This window comes from Chenopodium album, chromosome 11 (assembly GCF_948465745.1).
Source record: "Chenopodium album chromosome 11, dcCheAlbu1.1, whole genome shotgun sequence".
NCBI classification, from domain to species: domain Eukaryota; kingdom Viridiplantae; phylum Streptophyta; class Magnoliopsida; order Caryophyllales; family Amaranthaceae; genus Chenopodium; species Chenopodium album.
The window spans coordinates 8,691,912-8,718,749 of record NC_137844.1 but is presented as its reverse complement, the minus strand read 5'-3'; the positions used below and the strand labels follow the sequence as shown (position 1 = coordinate 8,718,749).

The 26,838-nt window shown below is 32.7% G+C and overlaps 2 protein-coding genes and 1 non-coding gene across 3 annotated transcripts; all 3 read right to left on the bottom strand.

Moving 5' to 3' along the window:
- Window positions 1-658: 658 nt before the first annotated feature.
- Window positions 659-5,552, bottom strand: LOC145568481 (uncharacterized). Its single transcript, XM_081627905.1, has 3 exons — window positions 5,276-5,552; window positions 3,956-4,185; window positions 659-3,037 (listed from the first exon to the last, which is right to left on the bottom strand). The coding sequence occupies exons 2-3, from the start codon at window positions 4,175-4,177 to the stop codon at window positions 968-970; spliced, it is 2,292 nt and encodes a 763-aa protein (XP_081484031.1). The 5' UTR covers window positions 4,178-4,185; window positions 5,276-5,552; the 3' UTR covers window positions 659-967.
- A 6,614-nt stretch (window positions 5,553-12,166) lies between these two features.
- On the bottom strand, window positions 12,167-12,269 carry LOC145569808 (U6 spliceosomal RNA). The gene has a single exon (XR_014096337.1). It is a non-coding gene; the product is annotated as a U6 spliceosomal RNA (small nuclear RNA).
- A 704-nt stretch (window positions 12,270-12,973) lies between these two features.
- Window positions 12,974-18,627, bottom strand: LOC145566228 (meiosis-specific protein ASY1-like). The gene is made up of 20 exons (XM_081625709.1): window positions 18,561-18,627; window positions 18,376-18,468; window positions 18,002-18,128; window positions 17,806-17,875; window positions 17,665-17,706; window positions 17,105-17,233; window positions 16,901-17,014; window positions 16,770-16,812; window positions 16,606-16,653; window positions 16,400-16,524; window positions 16,297-16,309; window positions 16,118-16,194; window positions 15,914-16,018; window positions 15,429-15,579; window positions 15,270-15,346; window positions 15,114-15,171; window positions 14,864-15,036; window positions 14,612-14,749; window positions 14,426-14,510; window positions 12,974-13,110 (listed from the first exon to the last, which is right to left on the bottom strand). Exons 1-19 carry the CDS (start codon window positions 18,625-18,627, stop codon window positions 14,454-14,456), a joined length of 1,707 nt encoding a protein of 568 aa, XP_081481835.1. The 3' UTR covers window positions 12,974-13,110; window positions 14,426-14,453.
- Window positions 18,628-26,838: the final 8,211 nt, after the last annotated feature.

The window sequence follows — 26,838 nt, the reverse complement described above, 5'->3', positions numbered from 1 at the left end:
ATAATAATCTCCTACTCCCTGCGTCCCTTAATATAGTTCTTGTTTGTGTTTTTTCACGGTATTTAAGAAATGGGGGAGAAAGTGGATAAAGTACATTAATAAAAGTGAAAAGTACAATCATATATAAAAGTTAGAAAAGAAAGTATAAAAAAGTACAAGGCATGTGCAAAATTCAAGGGTCAATTAGGAAGTAAAGTAAGGGTAGGACGGTCTTTACACACTATCTGAAAATAGAATTAGGAACAATATTTTAATTCTCCAAAATAGAAAAACATGAACTATATAATTGGACCGGGGCAGTATAAGTTTAACTTATGCCATAGTCAACTTAACACCTTAATCCTATCAAGATATTTTTTGAAATTTTATTTATTGGTCCTACTTCAGTCGTATTTGCATTGGTATTCATCAGACTCATTACCACTAAAACCATTTCAAGATTAATTATTAAATAGACAACTAATTGAATTATTTTGGCTTTTATAAAATAATGGCATTCCTATACATTGTCTCAGAAGCTATCCCTTTCTTCCCCTTTCCAAAATTTGCACATTTATCTTATTGCTTTTATTCATACCTTGGCAGTATCACAGTAGTCAGAAAAGTCTCACCAAGAGAAAACAAAAGGTTATGTGCTGCAGTACTAGTAATCTTATCAATCATTGTTAAATACCAAAAGAAATTTTGATCTATTTTTCCAATTTCAAAATATACAGAACAGCCTCTCTTCACTAGCTTTCTCAAATTTACGTCACAAATAGGCGCAATTCGACAGTCAGCGTTACAAGTGACAATAGACAAAAGCACCACATCTATTATTCAGACATGGAAATAATATCAACGCTCTATATCCTGCCCTAAATCATGATCCTAAGTTAACAATAAAAAAGAGGGCCATTCAATCAATAAGTTTGTAAATACATGACTTTTGTAACGGAAACTGCATACTTCTGTTATAATAATCCTGTCATAAATCATGCCCGAGCCATTTTGATATAGTAGTAGGACTAGCAGGACTTCTACGTCCTCTAGGCCGCCTGTTGACCTTACCCCAGCTGATAAGAGCACTCAGTTCTTGAACTTTATCATCAAAAGTCGGCTGCTTGGCCACCCGAGGTTTTCTTCCCGTTCTACAAGCCCTCCTTGTCTTACTCAGACTCCAAGGAGTACCTGCTGCTTCCATTAGCCCTTCTATCATCATGATATCCTCAGTAACCTCATACCTTGATAGAGAAACAAGAGAAGGCAGAACTTCCCTTTGGAAGTCCTTCCTCTTTGATCTTTTTGTTCTACCCCTTCTTGTCTGGCAAGGCAACACCGTCGAGCAAGTCTCATTCGAGATTTGGACATTGCTTTTACACAAAAAGTCTTCCGATTTCAATTCAGGGAGTTCCAATGTCATTGCCTCAAAATCATCAATACTACAAGTATCCTTGCAGTTCATTGTCTCGAAATCATTCTCTAGGTCAAAGGAAAGGGAGTTAATTAACCCAGCAAACCATTCTAGATTTCCAGTGTCAGAAGCTTCACATTTTCGCAAGCCCAAATTCTCTTGGTAAGATAGAGAATTAGACGAAGAAATGGATACAATGGCATCAGCTGCAATCTTTGCAAGTTCCATAAAGCGATCACCACCTTCTTCTGACTGATTATCTTCAGAGTCTCCTCTAGGTGGCGAGCACTCCTTTACTTCTGGGCTAATAGGTGCCTCCAAATCAATTTCAAACTGAGTTTTGTCCAAAGAGGGTGACTTTGGCAATAGACTGTCATCATTCATACAAAAATTCAATTTCAACCGACCTGAGTTCTCATGATCATGTACGATTTTATCATCTTGAATAACTGGTTCTTCATCGGTCATGAGTTCACATGGCAAGTTGATATCAATCATTCTGCATATCTTGCTCTTTTTCACAGTTTCAGCTTCAGTGGAAAATCTGCTATTTGATGTATAATCAGATGGTATAAATTCTGAATTTTCCATCACATCAGAGTTCAAATCAAAGCAATTTAAATCAGAAGTTTTGGATGACGTGCAAACCACTGATTCTTTGGACTTGAAGTCAGAACAGCTGCTTCTTAAGGACTTAGCTACCCTAAAATTTGGACTACACAGCACACTAGCATCGACCTTATTAATAGGTCCTTTCCGTCTGCCACAGTTTCTAGCACCTTTGCTGCTGGTTAGTTGGTTGTCGATAGAAGGAAGTGCTTGAACCACAAGAGGATTTTGCCCCAAACTGTAGGAAGACTTTCTCCCAGATGTAGCAAAACCCACCTCAGATTTAGCCTTGTCAGATTGAGCAAGAGATTTCCCCGTCACTTTATCAGCAATACCATCTGATATAGTATTCCCGATATCAGACAGATCATGATTAATTTCCGAGATTTCCAGGAAAGAGCTAATTCCTTTGTCCCCACCACTCTCTTCCAAACAAGATGTCGCCAGAGGTTCATTTAAGTCGGCCAAAGTAATTTTGCTCTCTGTAATTGAGCAAGGACTAAGATGCTCTCCTTGCAAAACAGGACCCAATGATCTCTTTGCAGTGGAAGCCATTGCAGAAGTCTCAACCACTACCTTGAACCTTTTATTTGAAGGCAGAGTGGTAGGAGTAGGGGCCTTTGAGAATTCCACATCTTCTATAGATCTCTCTTCATCACTGTCAATGTACATCTCACCCGGAAGCTCGAGGTCTAAAAGCTTTCCTTTAACTTTCTTGCACTTGGATTCCGCAAAGTTTAGACTATTCAAAGTGCCACCAGTTTGTGAAGCAACAGGACTGGCAGGTCGTTTTGGTTCTTTCAAAAAACAGAGAGATGCCGGATTGTTATCCCTGCCTGTGGAATATGGTGTATACTGAGAATTAATGAATGGAACACTATAAAGAGTATTTTGACCACATCTAGATGAGATCTTTGCCGATGATGAACTTGACCTTTGGACCTCTATTTGTAAATGGCTCATATACATTTCATTATTTTTTACTTCATCCATCAATTCCTTCTGTCTTCTATAAAGCCGATGCAATTCTTGAACCTGAAAGCGAAAAAAAAAAAACAAGGAGTTAATCAATTGCTCATTTTTGCTCATTAGTACAGTCAGCTACATCTAAAACAAGAAGGTATAGTTGGACTATACTACATTTCAATCGCATTCATTTTTTGGGTGTTTAGAGAGCCACAAGGGCGGAGATGAGAATTGATCCCAGGATCTCTTGAAATCGGGAGAGAAGCTCTAACCACTTGAGCTAACCCTCACTCTCTTCAATCGCATTCATGCAAGAAATGACTTCTAAAGTAAAGGTCAATTTTGAGATCCTATACAAACTTTTTAGAGGCATTGCGTATCAGTCCACAAATGATATGATAGTGGTCCTTATTTTATTTAGGAGGGAGTTGAAAAAGACGAAGATCATGAAACAATGCAAAACAGATTTCTTTCTTCCCAAACAATTGACAACATTACAAAGGCTTAAAAGTAGGAACTAAGCATCCAGGGCAAATGCACAACACCATATATAGTACACGTTAATAACATTCAGGCCGTTCACCCTTAAGCATAGACAAAATAACAAATTGAAGTCGATGAGAATCAATAGTATATGGTAAATTGGTAGCACGAAAAGATGGCCAAACTGATTTTTACAAAAATAACATCTTGTATGATAGCACAAATTCTATACAAGTAATGACTAAATGAAAGTTTATAAACTATCAAGTCTATACTCTATACTCCACCTTTGTCGATGATAATCAAATTTGGTTCATGTAGCCGACCCCACTTGTGGGATTATTTGATTGATTGACACTCTATACTCCAGAATTCAACTTCAAAATATGATAAAATTACAAAAAGCTTGTGATGAAAATTCAATAAACCGAACATCATAGACCCCAAATTCTATATGCCTATTACGGTATGAGATTGAACCGCCCTGAGTAAGGTTTATGGTACCTGATCCTTAAATGCAACCTCATGTAGGACCATTGTCCGGCGCAACATTTCCTTATAAGCGAACTGCCCTGGTGGTGGAACCGGCGAAAGTGGCACCAAATCATTGTAATGCCCACTTCGAAAGGTTCCATTGCCACTAATCATGGTCGTCGCACCACCATTAACATCGACATTGAGATCGTATTGTGAATTATACACAGGTAAGTAGCTTTTGAACTGCATTATTTGCCCTGCTCACAACAATGTGCAACTGTGTTAAGTGTCAATGAATCAAATTCATCTAGAAACAAAGTAACATAAAGTTAGTGGTAATTATAAACAAATAATTTAAAGTAAAACAAATCAAGCTTCATTTTTGAAATTTAAAATATCACACAAGATTTAATTATCTTCAATAACACCCACAACTTTTGTATGAACATGTACATGAAAAGTGTGACACATATCAATTTCCTCTTCCTTGTTAATACTCCCGTTGTCTGAAATTAGTTGTCGCGTTAACAGCATATTTTAAACTAATAATGTGACAACTAAATCTAGACGGAGCTATTATGAGATTATAGCCCCTTAAGCTACCAAATTATTAGCTTAAAAAAAAATTTCTAAATATAGATTAACACTCATTGACTCATACTAGAACTTTTTTTTTTTCTTTTTTTTTTTTTTTTTTTTTTGAAACCTCATACTAGAACTAATAATTCTAAATCAGCATCTGAGTTTTATTTTTATTTTTTTTAAAAAAAAAATACAAGGTCAAAAGTGTAATTTGGCTGAAAAAAAAAATCAATAAAACAAACTACAGAATTACTGAATTACACTATTTGAACAATTGAACACATCAATGGCAGAAACTATAACACAGAAAATCAAGGATTATTAAAAAATTACCAGATTGAACTTAGGACACAGGTTAATTTTTTACCCAGAAAAAAAAAAAAAAAAAAAAAAAAAAATCTTTGAAGATTTTTAGTTTTACAAAAATGCTTTAAAATCTAGAAAAAAAAAAGGACAAAAAAAGAAAGTGAACATTGTACTCACTTTTCACCAAATTCCATCAAATCTCAATCCCCACATTGTTTTTTTTTTCCTCACATTAGTGAGAGAAAGTTAGAGAGAGAAAGTGATATTTACAGCTAAAATTTTGATACTGTATGATTTTGAAAACCCAGATTATAAATTCATACCCAAAAAGAAAAAACATTTAAAAATTCAAAAACTTAAAAATTAAACAGCAAAAAAAAGTGTAATTATACAGATTAATGTTTGAGAAGAACCCCAGGAGTAAAATTTCAAAGAGAGAAAATTTAGAGCAATATTTACCTGAAATTGAGACAGAGTATCAAAAATCTTCTTAAGCCTTCAAACAAAAACAACCAAAAATCTTGAGAAGAGGTTAAATTATGAAGTGGGTATTTCTTAAAAATGAAGAAAATTGAAGAAAAAAAAGAAGGATTTTCATTGGATTGAGAAGATGAAGAGGAAGAAAACTTGTAGCATTGGATCTGCTGGACCCACCCACTTTCTCTCACTAAGGGAAGAGAGAGAAAATGAAAGAAATCTAAAGAAACCAACAAACTAGGAAGAGGAATGGAGGAAGGAAAGGACATTAATATATCAATATGCCTTTTTTCTTTTTTTTTTTCCTTTTTTTTTTGGATTTTGTAAAAGGACAATGAAGTCAATGATAAATGAATTGAAATTTAAGGCTTCGGTTGAATCACTGGTATCTAATTTTGATTGAAATTATTTTATTTTTTAAATAAAGATATTTAAAAAGAGCAAAAGCTAATGAGTGTCTCCGGGGCGTTAGATAAGAGAATTAAATTACAAATATTAGAGTAAAATTAACATTAATTACACCGAACGACGCGTGATTTTGTCATGAATTCCTAACTTAATATCATTTCAACCAATATAATTTATCCTTATCTAACGCCCTGGGGCATTCGTTAGCAAGATCCTTTAAAAAGTAAGTATTTTGTATTAGTTACACTAATTTTTCGTATACACGAATTTTAGTTATGAGTTTCTAAATTTATACCTTCTCTGTTACATATTAGTTGCAATTTTCACCCAGACACGAGTTTTAAGACAAAAAATTACATATTAGTTGATTAATGAATCAAAGAATAGATAATTAAGGGTAAAAGAGAGAAAGCAGGGAGATTATCAAATGAAGAGCATAAACTAACCTTGAGTTAGGATCTGTTCACTTCATCTTAATTTCAGTTCAGTTCCAATCAATTCACTTCACTTCAATTCAGCTCCTAATTTTCGTCTCTCATAAAATATTCATTTCAGTTCAATTCAGTTCAGCTCCAATCTGTTCAGTTTAGTAAATGTGAACAGACCCTTAGTTGAGTGTACAGTACACCCAGGTGTATATAACTAATTCTAGAGAAAGTGAAGGTAATTAATAAATTGACCACCACCACCAACAACACCCACCCCGCAACCATCGCCCAACAGCAACCACCTTGAAACCACCAATCTCACACCCTAAAACCACCCTCTCTAACCCCGAACGACCTAGAAACCACCCACACGTACCCCAAACAACCCTAAAACCACCCCTCTTAGCTTGAACAACCACAAAATCACCACCGCTTAGCCCGTATGCACCCCCTCTCAAACTGACCACCCAAAAACCACCCACACGCACCTCGAACAACCCTAAATCATCCCCCTTTTAGACCGAACAACCCCAGAGTGCATTTAATGCTTAAGGCTATATATAACAACAGAATATTATTATTAGGAAAATGCTATACATAGCCCTTAGCACTACATTTAAACATTAAATATACACTAGAAAATCGTATAAATTTAGAAAATCATAAAAATATTTATACTAATTACATTAATTTATGAATGTTTTTGCCCTAAATTCCTAATTTTATACTCCCTTCGTCCCCAAAACTTTGACCCTTTTGGGTTGATTTCGCGGTCATTAAGAAACTTAAATAAAAATAAATAAAAACATATTGGAAAGATAAATTTACATGGGGTTTGTAAAAAAAGTAGAGAGATAAAGTATTAAAAATAAAAGAAAAAACAAAATTTTATATTGGGAAGTTAATTTTGCACAATTATTGTTGTAAATTGGTGGGTATCTTAATGCAAATGTGTCGATCATTTTGGGACTAAAATTAGGCCAAAAGGGTCGAAGTTTTGGGGACGGAGGGAGTATAATTTTCAAAAGTGTATTTAATGCTTATGTATAACCTTTAGAGCTATATATAACATTACGTTTATTATTATTCTTCACTTCTTACATCTTTTTATATATGAACTAGATTGATTCCCGTACAATGCACGGTTTTCAAATAATTATAGTGACAATAAAAAAAGTATAACTCATTATTAAAAAGTATAAAATGTATTTCTTGAAAAAAAAAAATTAAAAAAGTATGAAATATATTGTTTCAAAAAAAAGTATGATATATATGTGAAAGAAAATAATTAAAGTTATAATGGGCAATGTGATATTTAAAAAAGTTTATTTTAGATTTTGTACAAATCAAAAGTCAAAATATAAATATAAATATAAAAATAAGGTTTTTTTAGTAAGTTATTTTGGAGGGAAAACTCTTTATATTATATTGTCAAGTGTCCCTTCAGGTTCGCCTTTAGTATAATGTTATTGATTGATAAATTACTAAACCCACATATGTTTTTTTTTTTTGTTTTTTTCATACCATGACATTTTTATTTTTTCAACAAACCTTAAAATTTTATTGTGAGGAATGATAGCACGGGATTTTAACAAATTAAATTATTTCTGCCAAAGTAATGATAATTCGTGGAAACGAACTCATATAAATGTGCTTGTTCCGCATTACTCCCCATATCCTACCTAGCTATTACATGTGCTACCAATATTACGGAGTACATTTTACATTTACTAGAAATATGTTACAGTTAAAAGAAATCGAAAGACAGGATCTCCTTCAAAGTAACAATATAAACACCTTCTATATATTTCATATAGTTTAATATACATACTCCTTTTTTTTTAAAAAAAAAAAAGTGCAACATTTGTAATTGGTGAACTATACATTAAGTATTTAAGTGGCTTTGTAGGAATGTATAAATAATTGATTTTATCATGTGATATATTGTTGGATTAATAACAATGAATATTTTAATAATATATTACTATTTTTAAAATTTATAATAATGAAAATAATGATATTATGAGTAATGATCAAAGTGATGAACGATTTGCTAAATTGGTGCTAAAAAATAAAAAAATTACTAAAATAGTGTTCACTTTAAAATATTTCTCAAAGTAGTGTTCACTTAGGATTGGATAACTCTAAACCTAATTTTTATCGCTTCGTATTTAAAGTCTAAATAAAAAAATCATTGGAGTCTCAATACTATTCTCTAAGGGTTTTAATTAACCATTGTTCCAAAACATTGATGTTTCATGTTACATATTTTTTTGACAATTTATATCCATAACAAATATGCTACAAACGGACTGTAGTAATCAATTCACTTATTTGAAGCAGGGGAAGCATGAAATGTCTAGCTTTGGTCATATCATTGTTAGGGACATCCTTAACCTAGTTGCTTTGTGCAGTTATGCTCCTTCATTGATTACTCGCAAGTCAGCAGATGCTAGAAATTTTTTAAATATTTATATTACTACGTATTCATACTCCATAGTGCATATATCCATTTTTACTATTAATAAAATACAAAAGCATTAATGCTGAGGCTCAATGCTAAATAAAATTAAGATACCGTAAGCATTATTTAAGATAAAAAATTTGATGTTTGACTTGATAAAAATATATCTTATATGCATAAATGAAAGTTTGGCTTGAAGAAATCCTACATACTGTAATCTCTGATGTTCTCCTTGATTAAGATTTGAGTAATTAATAGAAAAAAACCTCTTTGTGTAAAAAAAAAATTAATAATAATAATAATAATAATAATAATAATAATAATAATAATAATGTTGTGCTCTGCTTGTTCGAGGGTTTTTGCTGGAGATATTTTCGGTGATCACGCAGTGTCTTGTGCGGGTATTGTGGGTATTAAACATCGGCATAATGTTGTTCGGGATACCCTTGTTGATGTTTGCTTTCGTTCTGGGATTTCAGCGAGAAAAGAGGTTGACATTGGGTTGGCCGGAGGGAACGACGAGGCCCTCAGACCCGCGGATGTGTTACTTTATTCATGGGATCGTGGTCGCGATGTCTGTGTTGATTTGACAGGGTCTTCTCCTTTGACACAGTCAGGACTATCTGACTTCATTCCTGGGCGGGTTGTGGCTGATGCAGCTCATCGGAAGCGGGTTAAGTATGAAGCTCGATGTCAGGTGATTGGATATGGTTTCATTCCCTTCTCCTTTTCTTCGCTTGGGGAATTAGAGAAAGAGGCTGTTGCGTTACAGAAGCGGATTCAAAGGTTCTCGACGACGCAAGACATTGGGGCTCGTGCTGCAGCTCATATCTTCACTAGGGTAGGATTTGCAATAGCTAGAGGAGTGGGGACCCAGATTGTATCTCGGCTTCCCACTAATTTATTGTAGGTTGTATGGCTTTTGTTTTTGAGATAATAATAATAATAATAATAATAATAATAATAATAATAATAATAATAATAATAATAATAATAATAATAATAATAATTTGATGATATACATATTTATTAGGATTTTATTAGAAAAAAGTTAGGTTCGTAATTTCCGAACCTACATGGACACTAAATTGAGAAATATTTTTAGGTGAACACTATTCTAGTAATTTCTTTATTTTTCAACACCATATTGGCAAATCGTTCCAAAGTGATGTACGAAGTAGTTTTCAAAAAAAAAAAAAAAAAAAAAGTGATGTACGAAGTATGGTAAATACGGAGTAACTAAATATACTAACCTACTTGTTGTACTTAAAATAATAGAGGAAGTATATAATTACAGAGTATGTTATACAGGTTGTACTCCGTATGTATTGTATTTATTTATTTATTATTGTGTAGTTGTGTTGAAGAAAACGAGGAGAAAGAGGAAAAAAATAAAGGGAAATGAAAAAAATAAATAAATAAAGGGAGAGAGAGTGTAGATTCTCTCTTGGTGTTTATTATTGTTGTTGCTTTCTGTTGCAGACATATCAATTACTTTCTCTCTCCTGCTGTCTCATAAAATTCAAGAAAGATTGGGGTTTATTTGGGTTTTTAAAATTAGAGTACTTGTATATTTTTGAATTTTTATGGACATTTTTATCGTAAAAATATGAGACTGGGACAACTCAGAATCATGGATAATAGACCCAATAATAAATAATGTGCATATCTTAAACTATATGTCTTAAAATTCACTATGTTAGAATTTAAATTGGGAATTGGTATGTCATTCAGAAATCAGAATATATTTTGTTTGTGAGTTTCAACTAGCTGCTTAGTTTGCTAAGAATGAATTGATTTTGTTCAATTGTAATGAATTAGGGTAGCTAATGCGTGCGATATGCGCGTCATAATTAGTCATGTTTGGAGAGCTTGTTCAGTTGTTGACAACATTAATGAGGAAAAATATGTAAACAAATGTTTTAGGATATAATAATAATAATAATAATAATAATAATAATAATAATAATAATAATAATAATAATAATAAAGAAAAAGATATATGCAGCCTTAATAAGAAGCTAAAAATGGAAAGAATTGACAATAAATAAACATTTTTTACACCGATTTACTCGTGAATTGTCGATTAATTTTTAACTATGAGTAAATACTATAAAAGGAAGTATATTAAATGCTTATATAGTATTATCCTAATAATAATACGGAGTAGTAATTAACATTAATGAGGGTACCTAAGTAAATAAATATTTAAGACAACATAATTGTCCAATCACTATTCATATTTTAGATGGTATAATTGTCCAACCACTATTCATTAGAGTTAAATCATTAACTAACACAACGAAAAGCATAGAGATAATTAACATCGTATGAATAAGGGTATAAGTAAACAAACATTTTAGGGACAAAATTATCTTCACACTATTAATAAGTGTTTTCTCATACTTTTTAAAGGTAGGGATCGGATGAAAATAAAATAATTTTGGTATTGATGATATGCAAGTTATAAAATAAGCAAAACAATTTGTGTTATACTCTAATTGTCTCATCTTTTTTTTTTTTTTTTTTTTATCTTATTTCATACTTACAAAGTATATAAAAATAATTTTTATGCAAAATAAGACGAACCAAACCGAGCCTAATAAAAGCAAATACTTGTAAGAAATTTGCACAATAATCATTACCAGCTACCTACTGCGACTAGTATGAACAATGATATGATTTGTTAATTTTTATTGAGTATGGGTGCATTAAAAAAGGCTCAATTATGTGGACCCACTGTCAAGTGTCCAAGTACCCCATTTGACAATTTTATAGTATAGTCATGCATGGATAATGCATTTTCTTAATGCTTTCTTCTCTAATCACAAATCTGCCCCTTTCTATCTTTTTTAAGAAGAATAACTTTGAAGTTAACCTCCTGTATTAAACTCTTTTTTATATTCATTTTAGGTATTCAAGATGTGAGTCATAATTTAGGTTTAGTTGTAAATAATATGCCAATAATATATTTAGTGTAATTCCTCTATGCTAAAATAACTGCAACATCATTTATATGTTTTCTAAATCCCAATTTTGATCACTAACATATGTAAATGTCTTTTTTATACAAAAAAATCATGAAAAATGTCTGAAAATATACTATGAAAATGATCTAATAGCGACATATTACTCCCTCAGCCACCACTAAATTTTGTACTTGCTTTAACCTTTTTTTTGAGACAATCAGCATTAAGTAACAAGAATTTTTAGAGCAAAATAGTTAATCTGATAACGTTGCTTACAATGAAATGATTAAAAAAATCGAATAATATTATTATATGCATAGTGTAATAGATAAAATATTAGAAAATTTCCTCAACTATTTACACCCAAATACTTTTTTACCCAAAAAGTCGGAAAAATTGCTTTTATTCGTGTAATTTTGTTATCCTTGCTCAATTATTGTCAAAGTTTTTTTAAAAGAATTAAAATCAATTATAAGGGAATAAAATTAAAAATAATTTTTCATCATTGCTTAATGCCTTGATTATTGTCAAAGTAATTTTTTAACAAAAAAAAAATCAAATATAACTAAAACTTCTGGGGAAAAAAATATCCAATTTTCGTTAAAAAAATTTGGACCATTTCTCGATTTGTGCGTGTCATCCTTGCGCAAGGGCCATGCTAATCTTCTCTGTATCGTTCCAATTTTATCAGATGTCCCCGAAGGGACAACCCATAAGCAAAGCTTGAGTTAAATAAAGAGGTAAACAAACTTCTAAAGTTTCAATGTGGGACTCAATGTTGTTCAGTTTGACTCAAGTTAATATCACACCTTCAGTTATCTGCTGACAAACATGAAAGAAAAATTAAATACTTTGGTCTATATTCTATTGTTAATCCATAAAAAAACATTCAACCGTAAAAATGAACAGCTCAATTTAACAATCACATATCAAACAAGCCTCGAACAATATACAACTTTCTGCACTTCAAAACTTATAAAGCTTAATGACTAAAATTGAGCGGTAGTTCAGCAAGAAGTCACCAAGAACTCCAGACTTTTGAACAAGCTTAACATCTATCGAGTTTTTCAACACTTCAACTAATAACAGGATCGACCGGGCCTGTTTGAGGAAAGGGAAGTAAAATCACAGGTTGTGATCGACTTCAAGAACATTTCATCACGATTTGATTGCTTTAATTGCATGCTCAACAAACAGAGGAAACTTTCATTAAATTAATGTTTGGTTGGTAATATTAGAATTCAGTCGTTAATATATACTCCGTAGAACTGTAATGCAACATCACTGCACAAGTCTTTTGAGGAAAGGACTTAAGGAGTCCAACTATATGAACACTCAGTTTATCCAAGCAAAAGAAACCTGGTAAGCATATATACAATATTTGATTGAATTAAACTTAAGCAAATATTAGCGCGTTTTCTGCAGTCAAAAAAGTTTGTATCCTCGTACTGCATAGCTAGTTCCTGCCTACGGTCAGCCATCAGACCCGTCGAAGTCATTCCATGCCTACTGCTTTTTTGCTGGAACAACAAGTTGGTAGCTCCCAAACTGCAAGCAACATCCTCAGTTAGCTTAAAGAACACCATCTTTTGATGAAGACAATCCAACTTCCGCGTTAGAAACATTTAAGCATGTAGTGTTAAATAAGGGCTCTATGCAATTCTTTACAGACTAAACACAAATCTACCAGGAATTGCTAAAAATCATTGTTTAACTTGAATAAGAAACATGGTACAACGAGAAATTAAAGTTCGTATACTGAGATTCTTCACAATATTTGATGTGAGCCAGAACATTTATCAGATAACAATCTTGAGGCTTTTTGTTAACAAGTAACTAGCATAAGTCTATTGCATTAAAGATGCTTCAATAGACTCAACCCAACAACAACAAGTCAACAACAACAATAACAATAACAAAAAGAAAACAATAAATTGTTATTGTGGTTAAGGTTTTTGTCTTGGTTGGTAACTATGATTAATTAAGCATATTAATAAAAAAAAAAAAAAGTCAACCGACCATTTGACAAAGTTCATCGTCTTTGTGTGTGTTTTTTTAATGACTGTCCAATTCATATTGTTTTATTAAATTAATTGCTGCCCGGTGCCCACTATCCATTGTAAGGGTATACTGAAGGACTTGCAGCCACCAGACAGATTATGGAAGGGAAAAAAAATAGTATTATCTGAACCCGGACCATATCCAATTCGTGTGCCACCCCTTTGTTCCTTACACAGGGTCATGCTGATGTTTTTCGTATATTCCAAAATTTATTTGAGGTCTCCGGAAAACTTAAGGGTTACTACTCTTAGATAATAACCATACTTTACTTTCAGAAAACTTTAATGTGGGACTTTGTTTACTTTAGCCTTGCCAAAACTTTCACTTGTCAACACTCAACATATTCAACTTCATCCAGTCTCTTGTAAACAATAACGTCCAACAGATCCCTAATTCCTAAGGTCCCAACATTTTAGTTCATCTTATGCAACTCCTGAACTTAAATCTTGAGTTTTACTGGCTTCATGATTTGCAGACCATTCTTAATGCACGTTATTGTCACTGATAAGTAAATGCAATACTAAATGTAAATTGTGAATTTACAAGAATTTTTTAATGCAAACACAATGTCACAATGTGTGACCATACTCTCAATTGAACCATAAGAAACAGTGATTCAGTTAAAAAAATGAAAAGGTTGGACTCTGTGGCAAAAAAATGTATACTCACATATCAACAACTGCGATACTTTAAGTAGATTATGAAATTAACATCCATTCCAAATGGCAAATGCAATATGTGACTTTACTAGCTGAATCATTATAACCAGAAAATCATAATTTTAACAAAGTGCAAAGTTTACCTCTCTGGTAATAGTCGAGTCTCATCTTCTAAACAGCTTGTGATGATCTATGGCGCTTATAGTATTGAATGATTGGTTCTTTGACCTATGCCCAGGCAAAGTTACATTACAGGTCAGAAGTTAGTTGTAACTTGTAATGCTGTAAATACCATTGCTAAGTTGCTTTATTTAGACACTGTAACTTACCGTGCTTGCCTTCCTAGAACGCTTGTCTTGTGATGGCTTGCTGCACATTACGTCATCAGTCTCATTGCTGTTTCTTGTTTGCCCATTCAATTTGGATTTACCACTCCCAGGTATGGTACTCTCTCTTGAAGCTGCTGGCTGTTAGGAAATCACATAAGAGTTACAGTTATATTTATTTTGAGAGGACATCAATATATACTAGCAGATACTAGAACATTGAAAATCTAAGAAAGTTGCTTAAGTAACACTAACCCCAGTCTTGCTTGTGGGAGTGTATGGACCCTCCCTTGCTTTTGAAATAGACTGATCACTCCTAAGCGAACCATTTTGATGCATATCAGGTTCAGATCTGATTCGCATGCGTGTGATATCAGATCCAATGGAGTGAAGGACGCCACAAGTTGACACATCAGGCTTTTTCTTTCCTGTAAATTACAAGGTAATTAGCATATGGAAAGCTATAGTAGTTGGTTTATGACTCAGACAAAGGTGAGCGTTTCACCAGTTTTCTCAAGTTCTGCATGGTTCGATTTGCTTTGTTGTGCATTAACATCAACATCCTGTTAAACAGATTAGAATCAAGTAATTAGAGCCTTGTCTTGCATAATTTCTAAGTACAGCTGAACTGGAAAATCCAACAGATAATTGCCATCATCACCATAGCTTCAAAATCCAATGTCTTTCTGACTTCACGTAGCTTCATATCAGTTGCATCTGAATGGATGACACGCTTGCCTGGAACAGAACATAAAAAATTATTATACTAAGTATAAGCTCATATGAGAAGAAGCATAGGAAAAAATGCAGCTACACAGACCTAGCCTGCGGTTGCTTGTAGCTTCAACATATCCTTCTCGGGCCATTTTGTCTATCAGTTTTCGCACAGTAGTTTGGCTGGCATCACCATCAAGTTTGCTTTGAAGCTTGCTGATTGTGACATAATCCATTGGAAGAGCATGGTATAAGGCCTGCACTCAGAACATATAAAGTCAAGGACACAGTAAACGAAACCAAAATCTGTATAATATCAATTTTATTTAAATTCTGTTGACAATTGTTTATCTTGCATCTTCCTTTGAGGTAAAGGAAGAAGAAATAAGTTATGTTACAGCACTTGCAAAGTTGCAATCATCCCTATCTTTTCTCTAGTTTAGAAAAAAATGCTCCAATGCCCAAAACAGAAAGTTTAAAGGCCTAAAAATAAGCATCTGTCACAACTCACAAACTGTCGAAAGGAACAGGAATGTACTGTAAAATAAAACTCCATCTAATATGCAGAAAGAATGGAAGTGACCTACTAACCTTCATATACAAGAAATCTTCTCCAGAAGCAGGGGCAGATTTCTCTTCATTAACTGGAACTTGATCATCTATTTCTTTTTTGACATCAAATTCATACTCAGATTTCTGATGCATCAAATGGATATTCAGAACAAAGTACACAGTTGCAGAAGAATGAGATAAGAAATGCAATGAGCAGGAGTGACAAAGTGTAATCCAAGTAACCTTTCGTTTGTTGACAGAATATGTATCTTTTCCGGATTTAGCTAAAACACCTTCGAGAACAAGCTTGTCTATGATCTCTGCCATCAATCAAAATTATGCACATATTTTCTGTTATGATGAAAGTTCAAAGGTTGCTTTTGATACTCCTCACTGACAGGGAATGAAGTAAGATAATTTACCTTCAATCAGCACCTGCAATTGAAAAAGATCAAAAACAAAATTATGCTATGCAAAATGCAAGATTAATAGATTGCAAGTCTTCTTTGTCTAAAAAATTATTACCACAGAGATGTCAGGGAAATTTGCAAGCACATCAGTGAATTCCACAGTTTCAAAACTGTTAGAGATGATCCAGTCCTTGACTCGGTTTGATTGTTGTTCATCTTCTGCTGGATCCTGTGTGAAATCTGCAAAGTACCAGAAATTTTCTGTAAAACAAGTAGCATTATCCTTTTGATGCAGTACCCTAAAATGAGAAGTGTCGTTACCACTTCCTTGAGAAGCCATGGTGTCTTCTTGATAAGGTTGCTGCTTGTCTGGAAAGGCAAAGCACAGAACAGAAAGTAACTCAGTATATCTACACAATGTCTCTTATGAACTTGCAAGAAGACCATTACAGTGCCTAGTAAGTTGAGAGAGAAAGTTGAATTACCCACTGGTTGGATGACATACTGATTTTCTTGTGAGGAGCTGACCTGAATGAGATACACAGTGTGTTACAATGAGATAAACAATTTCTTACACAAAACATTGGCACACTGAAAATGCAAATCAGTTACATACCTCACTGCCAGATTCTGAAGTATCATCTCTATGAACAGAATCATTTCCCAAACTCACACTTTCATCATTGTTATCATCATTGTCATCTTCACAAGGATCTAACACACTTTTGACCTGTAAAGATGAATGAATCCCATTATGAATGGAGTAACAAGTGAGAACTGTAATCGCCTGATTCAAATATATCTCAGCTTCTATTCTCACCTTCAGAGCCAATACAAAATGCTTGCTATTCACATTCCCAACCTCCATTCTCAAGGGATTTCTATTCCACAAGTTCCGAGCATCCTCATCTGTGCAGCCTCTGAAGAATGGTGGTTCATAATCTGCTGGCTGCAGTTTCAGTTGATGTAACACTTAGAGATACATGCTATGAATTAATTTAAACATAAGGGCAGGTATGTTGGAGCAGGACAAAGAAAACACATGTACTTCATAGCTCTTGCCACAGCTAAACTAGGACTCTCATTAAAGTCTGAAGGTGTTTCTTCTAGGAACAAGGTCACTAGGAGCCTGCATTCTGTGGTTTTTCAGATTCAGATACATGGCTCTTATGATCATGAACTGCATAAGCCAGAGTCTTACTATAATTAATTGCACAAGGTTATGTGTGTGGTGTCAACTTATAGAAAATTATTATCTTAGTGATACTTCTTACCATAAATGACCTTTAGGATTTAACAGCTTTTAATCATACACTCATGATACAGACTGACAAGGACAGATACAATCAGCACTAATACAACAGGCAAGCAAAGACATACCGTCACATCATCAAAGTAGAGGAGCTTCATCAAGATTGTGCGCTGAAATGTGAAAAGGTAATATCAATATTTTATTTGATATAAGCCAGACAAACATACAAAATTTCATGGTATCCTGTGATTGATTTGCTGAATTTTTACCTCTTCAGGCATTTTGTCAAGTGTTCTCATAAGTTGAACCAGAGTGCGAATCATTTTGCAAGCTGAACTCCTACAATTATGCACTCTTCAAATTAGAATTTCATTGCATAAAAGCTGATCTATGTCAGCAGAACTCCATGTATATAATATCATTACAAAAATCTTAGAGAAAAGGGGATAATAAAGTAGGTTTTACTTCATTTGATTTGGAGTAACTTCATCAGTTGAGTTGCACTTGAAAGATCCTCCCTGCTTGTTGTTTCCAGTACGATTAAAATTCATGCAGACTTCTTGGCTTTGAGCATTTGGGTAGCTAAACGAAACTGCAAGACGTATATATACAATATGATAAAGATAGGCATATTAGTTGAGTTTCAGTAAGTTAACATCAGAATGTAAAGAAGACTTGCAGACAAGTAGATTCAGGAATAAGAAACTGAACAGCAAATTTATACATGCTTATTTATTGCAACATACAGACAAATCCCTCTAATCAACCTAATTGACACATTGAAATGCAGTAGTGCTTGTGTGTGTGTGTGTTTTAGTTGGCTTGTTTAGGAGTCTTACATGCATATTCTTCGATTATTGGACCGTCTATAGCCTCACATATGCTGAACAATAGAGTCCTTAGGTACTTATTCTGCAATGCATCATAAACGCCTGCAAAAACACAACACAGCCAAGTTTATCAGCTAGCAAGTAGCAATAGAGCCAACAGGTAGTATGCTGAAATCAATTTAAGGTGTACTCGCCTTTCTCCATCCAATCAATCAGTCTGCGGGACTCAGGATCCATTGGCATCAGCTTCTTTATCTTCATCTCTAATGATTAACACGAATTCCCAAAACACACAAACTGATTAGACTAACATATTTTCACAAACATAAACTGAGGTGAAATCAACTAGAATATTACCTAGAGCAGGAACATTCTTGTCATTGAAATATTTCTCTGGAAATAGGCCTCTTATGTAACTGATGTTGAATATTGCAATCCGAAGCAAATTCCTAGTCTGCAATAAGTCATTTTCAGTATTATATGTACTGATCTTATCTCCAAAATGGCCAGCCTACTTATATTTTCACCATTTACATATTTTTTTTTTCTTCTTCTCGAGATTCGAGTTATTGAAAGGTTGTTTATCTTCGATCATTCAGTGATAACATGAGTTGCGAAGCAGTACAATATTACAAACAGAATTATGAATTCATTGAGGTAGGAAATTAAATCTGAGCCCACAGATTTTCCGATTCAAAAAATCATCCAAAAATGTAGCAATTCAACTTCCAATAATTTGGCAAGAAAGATTTTCAAAAATTCAATTAACAGTTCTTTCAGAGTTGCAGAAGCGCGTAAACATCAAATTCATACAAATTCAAATTTTCAAACATATTTCGTACCAAAAATTTCCTCAAATATCTCTATTTCGCAAAACTTTTCGCTAAATTACTTTGCAAATTCAATCTAAAATTTCCGAAACTAGTCGAGTAACAGCAAAATTAAATTAATGAATAATCCACCAATAATTCCAGCCGATAACACAATTAACACAGATAAACATATATTCGAGCATCAAAACGAAAATAAAGCCCTAATCCGAGGAAAATAGGCAATGTACAAAAATCAGAAGCTAAATTATAGCGAACATACACGAAATTCAAACGATCGAACTATTGATTGAAGCGTTGTAAAACGATTTAGCGATATTCATCTTCGATTGAGCTGAAAATTGAGATTATGAGTGAAATTTTACCAGTAGAAGAGATTCTTGCTCAGTTATCTCAGCTTCCTTCACTTTTTGCGCGACAACCTACATCAAAATGAGAAGCATAAAAATAACTCAGAAAATTCTGGAAAACAGCAATGCAGTGAGAATAACAAAGGAGATAGTCGGAAAGAGGAGAGAGAAAATCACCATTTTCGCCGGAGTACTGAGCTTGTAGAGAGAGAAACTTGCGCAGTAGAGAGAGAATGAGAGGGAAAAAAGGATTTTCGGTTTGATGGTTCGAAAATTTGAATTTGGAAAATGAGAGTAAGTTGAAAATTGGTGAAAACAGGGGGTATATAAGGACCGCGAAGTTTTGCTTCCGCTATACTAAGATTTAATTGGGAGTATTAATTTTTGGGTATTAATATGTGTTATCATTACATATGCATATTGTAATACTACTCTTTTTTTTTTTTTTTTGAAACATATTGTAATACTACTCTGTAATACACTAATACCGTATTAATTTATTATATCAACTAATAAACTAACTCGATTTCGGGATGAACTCGAGTTGGTTTAAAATAGTGAAAATACAAATAATATATGTAATATACGAGGAGTGCCATAAGAACACCCCCACTACACAACCTATTATTTTAACCATTACAATTGCCGGAACTTCGTGGAAGTTTCCGACTACGTTAACATTGTAAGATTTAGCTTCTGATCCAAATACAATTGGAATCAGAACGAAAAAAATGAATGTGAGAATGATTTTACCTTTGTTTATTACCATGGCTTGTTCAGTTATTGGATGCACAAGAGTATAAGCGCTTTAAAAACTGAAAATATTATCTTAAAATATATTAGTAGAAGAGATATTTGTAATGGGGGTTGCTGTGATGGTGAAGGAAAACAGAGGAGAAAGTGCAGTGAGCACTGAACAGTAATAGAGGAGGAAGAAAGGAATGAAATTACAAAATTACCCTCATATAAATAAGGGAAATGACTTTGTTCTCAAAAAAAAATAAAGGAAATCACTTTTATACCCTCTGATTAAGATGAATTTTCTCGTTTGTTTTTTTTTCTTTAGGGATCATTTGTGTTTTTTGAAGGGATGTATTTTCTCATTTTATAGGAGTCAATCAGTCCTTTTTTTTTTTTTTTTTTTTTTAATTACAGAAAAGTCACTTCCACAAGGTAAACCATGTGAGTATCGTGATTGGCTGGTAATTTCATTTTTTTTAGATATCAAAAAAATCATTTGGTCAGAAGATGGAGCAGGCCGCTTATTGGGCTGTGCAAATAGCCCAACAGCACAAGGCCTAAGATTTTCTGGGCCCCAAAATCTGGAAATTTAATTTATTTAATGTAAATATTTAGTAAGATTTTGTTATAATTTGCAAGTTGGCTGAGTTGGTTAAGTTTTCCATTCATGAAGTAATTCTTTGCTTCACATGCCGTGTTCGATTCCCCTCCAACCCCTTAATATTTTTTGGTTTAATTTGTTAACAAGCAACTCAATGTAAGAAGCAATCTATGGTTAGAAACCTTACTTTATTGAGGTTTTTAGTCCAAACAATAATTTCATTATCAATCTATGGTTAGAAATCTTACTTTATTTAATTATTCTTGGAGGTTTTTAGTCCAAACAATAATTTCATAATCAATTTATGGTTGAAAACCTTACTTTATTTGATTATTCTTGGAGGTGAATCAGCATTTTTTTTGTAGATCCGTTTCGTACATATGAAATTACTATACCAAACGCCACTTAGTGGATTCCTTAGTGGGATTACAGAAGGTTTTGCGTAGAACGGACTCACGTGAGTCCGGTTTACCCAGTGCCACTATCTATCTCCCTGTTGGCGGCCAGCGATCCTCCCTCACCTATCCCCCGACGCCGGAGACCCTCCCCCACACAACTTTCTGTCAACATTTAAAGAGCGTTGCCAATCAACTTGCTAATGTCGATCATCCAATTACCGATCAAAATTTGGTTCTCAAACTTGTTGCGGGACTTTGCAAAACAGAATTTGACACCGTAACGTCCATGCTCGCTCAAACAGAGCCTCTACCATCGTTTCAGATGGCTCGGTCTCGACTCCTTCTTGAAGAAACTCGCCTCAATAATGACTCTAACAAAAGCAGCTCTTCGTTTGTTGCTCAACAAGAACATGCTGATACCACAACACAGCCCCGACAATCATCCGGTGGCAGGGGTAAAGTGAAGGGAAACAATGAAATATATATCAATTAGGAATTATATCTTTTCAATCTGGAATTAGAATATTTCAGTCATAAATAGATAAATTTCAGTCAGGAATAAGATTAATTTAGTCAGAAAATAAATTATTTTTGTTAGGAAGTAGAATATTTAAGTCAGGAAATACATTATTTTTGCGAGGAATTATAAAATTTTAGTCAGGAATAAGATTATTTCAGTCAGAAGTTAAATTATTTTTGTTCGGAATAAGCATATTTTTCTCAGGAATTATAAATTTTCAATCAGGAATTATATTATTTTTGTCAGGAATTACAAAATAAAATTCCCGATAAAAATAGTCTAATTCTTGAAAAAATATTGTCTTATTCATGATAAAAATAGTCTTGTTCCTGATGAAAATAGTCTAATTCCTGACTATAATATAGTAATTCCTGACTATAATATATTAATTCCTGACAATTGAACGGACTCACGTGAGTCCGTTCTACGCAATATTTTTCCTTACTTAATTGAGGAAGATATGGTCAAGTACATTAAATGTTGAGGCTTATTTCTTGCCATATGAGGATTTAAGGCTTTTAAAAGAAATACGTAGTACTTTGTATGAGAATGTGAGGAGAATGAGGAGATAAAAATGAGTGGAAAGTTAAGGCGGGATTTTGTTATTATAGTCATAATAACTCATAAAGTCATCATAAGCAACCAATTCAGTTATTATAGTCATAATCAACCAATTGATCAAACACCTGGTACTAGGTACTAGTGTAATAGGTACTAAATATAGGTAAATACGGGTATTTATATGCTTTAATTGATCTTATATTTGTTTTTTTCTTACGTACTGCGTTGGTATTTTTAAAAATGTAAACCCATTTGCTTCTTCATAGGGGTTGCTTTTTCAAATTAAGCTATTAATCTTATTAAATACAATACTACGTTAGGATTTTCGAACACTAATGTTGAGCGTTCAGCGTTCTAGACTTCTAGTAGACATTACTCCCTCCGTCTCTTTATTAATGTCCACTTTCTTTTTATTATGTGAATAATAAAAATAATAAAGAGAAAGTGGACATTAATAAAGAGATGGAGGGAAAAATAACTTCATTTATCCTTTCTTTACACAATATACTAATTTTATGTGTTTACGCAATATATGAATTAGGCATTAAATTTCATGAAAACAAAGTGGGACTTATTTGACTGGTCAAATGTAACAATACTTAGGGCTGTTTATCGGTCCAAGACCGAATCGGATTGGACCGAAGACTGAAAATTAGAATTTTAAGAACCGAAAACCGGACTGATTAACCTAGGACTGAACCCGGACCGGACCGAAAGAATCGGTCCAAAACCCGGACCAAACCGCTTTGGACCGATTTAAGAATTTTTTTAAAAAGAATACTAAATTTTAGTAAAGTTATGGAAAATACGAAAAAAGTAAAGGAAAAACTATATTTTAACGTCATTTTTACGTCTTTTTTTATGTTTAGTACAAAAAAACTTATAAAATTAAAGTATTCTAAGCTTATAAAGGATAATTTTAACTATTATTTAAGGTCTCACGCATATTTTTAATAAAAAAAAAGCAGTCCGATCCAAGACCGATTTTTATAAGGTTTTGGACCAGACCGGACCGAAAACCGGAAAAATGAATTTCAACACCCGAAGACCGAGTTCGGTTCGAGTTCGGTCCGGTCCATTTTTTCGGTCCGGACCAATTTATGAACACCCCTATTAATACTCATTTATATAAAAAAAAAATGAACATCAAAGTTAGACTTATTTTTTTATTTTAAATTTTTTAAGACAACCCAAATTTCGATTTATTGTTGTTAATTTTTCCAAAGAATTAATATAGCAAAAAAAAAATCTAACAAGCAGAGGCAGATCCACGTTGACGCCTGGGGGGCACGTGCTACCCCCCCAAAAAAATGATAAAGATTACAATCTGCATATATGTTTACTATCTCCAGCATTGCTTCAGTGGTTAGGGAGTTGTATCTCTCATAAGGAGAGTTTACTTGTTGAGGTCAGGGGTTCGAGACCCCTTTGCATATATTTATTTTATGAATTTCCACTTTCCTCTACTTTCATCAACACAGGGATAAGCTAGTACTATGTTTCCAAGAATTTTTTTTTTAGTTTTCACACCTTTTATAAACTATCCTTATATTAATATGAAATATTCTCTCCGTTATATTTGATGACATTCTTCTCAATTTCATTATATAATGTTTATTGCATTTATTTGGCCATTATTTTATCTTGTTTATATTAGTATGAAAATTTACACTAAAATGAATATAAAAAACAAACTCCATCTATATTTAAGTAAATGAAATGTTTTGACTTTTAACACAAGTCACCTAATTCACGTTGACTAATGTTTGTGATTTATACATCAAAATAAATATAGCCATGTGAATATTTGTTGGAATCGTCTCTACGAAATTTATTTTAATATTCAATTGTTATAATTTTTAATAATTAAAGATATTTTCAGTCAAAATTTACATTAGCATACGTGCACAAGGAAAAATTTATAACAAAGTTTTCAGTATATATTCATATGCAACTTTGACTTACAAAATAAAATAAAAAATAGGTGAAAAATTTATCATAGTATAATCGATATCAAGAATATAAATTATTTGAAAGAAAAAAACTTGTCAATATAAATGTTTGAATTTGATTGTCAATTATAATACGGCTACACAACCCATTATATCCAAAATTTAACATAGTTTGTTTGGTTGATTGTATTACGTTACGTTACAACAACGTTATATTTTTTTAATTGTCCAGTGCTACCCCTAGTTAGGATTCCTAGATCCGCCACTGCTAACAAGTCTTGAACCCCAAACACAAGTGTATTTAAATTCTTGTTATAACCATGGATTGAACTACTTTGTTTAATTGTGTAATGTATTAGGAGACTGATTACTAAAAAAATACACACACGTGTTTACTTGTGTAATACTTCGTATAATAGGAGATAAATTACATAAAACACATACAACACTTCCTCTCTCTCATGTATGGGCGTATGGGCATGTATGATGTATCCATCACACGTTTACTTTATATAATGTCATTGTTTTATTATTATTTTTCGGTCTCTTTAATGTTTGCCCATGTATTTGTCATACATTTGCTATATAGAATATCTATTAACTATTACTAAAACAAAACATGCTGACATCATTAAATGACATATGTCAACTTTTTATGAAAATTTTTCCTGCCTAAACTATTTTTGACATCATTCCTTTTTTTTTCTTCAAATTTTCATGATTAAATAAATGCAATACTTCTTTCAAAATAAATTAATGAAATTATGGTTACATTAATTTTCAAATAAAGAATATTAACAACTATTTTAAACGAATAATAGCTATTTAATCCGTGCAACGCACGGAACTAAACTAGTTATTTTCTATAATAAACTACAATAGTAATCTATTTGCACACAATGCATGCTAAGTTTTTCATACATTTCAATCAATTAGGAGAAAAAATGAAAAAAAAAAGAAATTCAAAATTAACACTATGTAATTACATCATCCAAAAAAGATTTTTTTTTTTTTTTAAGTTTTAAATATTTTTTTTAGATATAAATAATTGATTCTTTTATTGCCTAAATTATTTTAAATTAAACATCGGAGAAGGAGGGGTATTATCGGTAGTTTATTTTGAACACCAACTTTTTTACTTTTTCCCATCCTTTGAAAGGTTGTTATATACACTCGGGTGTACCATACACTTATAAATATTTATTTTTTTTGATGATTATTTTTCATTTTATCATCAAATGAAGAGAAAGGACTAATATAAGGTTGTACGGTACACCCGGGTGGCTGGGTGTGGTGTATGTAACAAATTCTACCACCCTTTGTGTGTATAATAAAGATAAAAATCGCACTTTCTTCTTTTAAAATTATGATCACACGATTACCGTACACTTTTTTTGAAACAAGACAATTACCGTACATTCGTTGACTATCATTTAGCTAACTTTCCTTTTTAAATTATAAATCCATTGTTAAGGGGATTTTTTTTTTTTTGTGACTGGGTTACTCAAGTTACCTAGTCAGGGGTTATTCGAGTTACTCCTAACCGAGTAACCCCTCAAATAATCCCTCGAATAACCTTTGATCGAACCCTTTAAGTAACTCCTCATCGAGTAACCCCAAACCAAACCCCTCAAATAACCCCTGATCGAGTAAAACTTGACCGAACCCATGACCGAGTAACCCCTCGAGTAACCCCTAATCGAGTAACTCGAGTAACCTCTAACCGAATAACTTGAGTAACCCCGGCCACACGATGTGGCCAACCACATATAAAAAATTGTGTTTTATTTAATACGAGTATATACTTGTATTTTTTCTAATAATTTATCAATTTCATTTTTTTTATTACTAATTTTTACAACAATGAAAAGTGATAAAATATTGTTCATATGCTCTTTGCTTCTCCGATCCATGTAATTATTTCCTGTTCACTTCACCTTAAAAAAAAATATTCAGTAAAGAAAATTTTAGTTCAGTATGTATAAATAATTTTAGTTTAGCAAAAATAAGTTAAGTTCAGTAAGACAACTATAATGATAAGAGTACGTAAGCTTTAGTAAGACCAACTATACGATACTCCCTCCGTCCTTTTATTATATGCATGTGATTCTTTTTTGGGTGTTCAAAATTAAGTGTCTATTTCTATTTATAGATTGTACTTTATTCTCTTTTTGATGATTTGTCATCTTTTTTCTTTTTCTATTTTGTACTTTGACATCAATTCCCAATATTTTTTTTTCTCCTAATTCTCAACCACTTTTTTCTTTCTCTTTATCTCTCTCTAACCCCACATGCTTATTAATTTTAAGAAATCTTTAACTTTCTTAATTCCCGTACAAAATAAAAAATAGGTATGTAATAAAAGGGCGGAGGGAGTAGTATAAAAAAAAAGTTGTTGAAGAAAATAATAAAAACCCAATTGTTGAAACATGATGATTAGAGTATGTAAGCTTTAGCAAGACCAACTATAATGAAAAACTAAAACTCTTTATTGATAAATAATAAAATTTACAAAATCA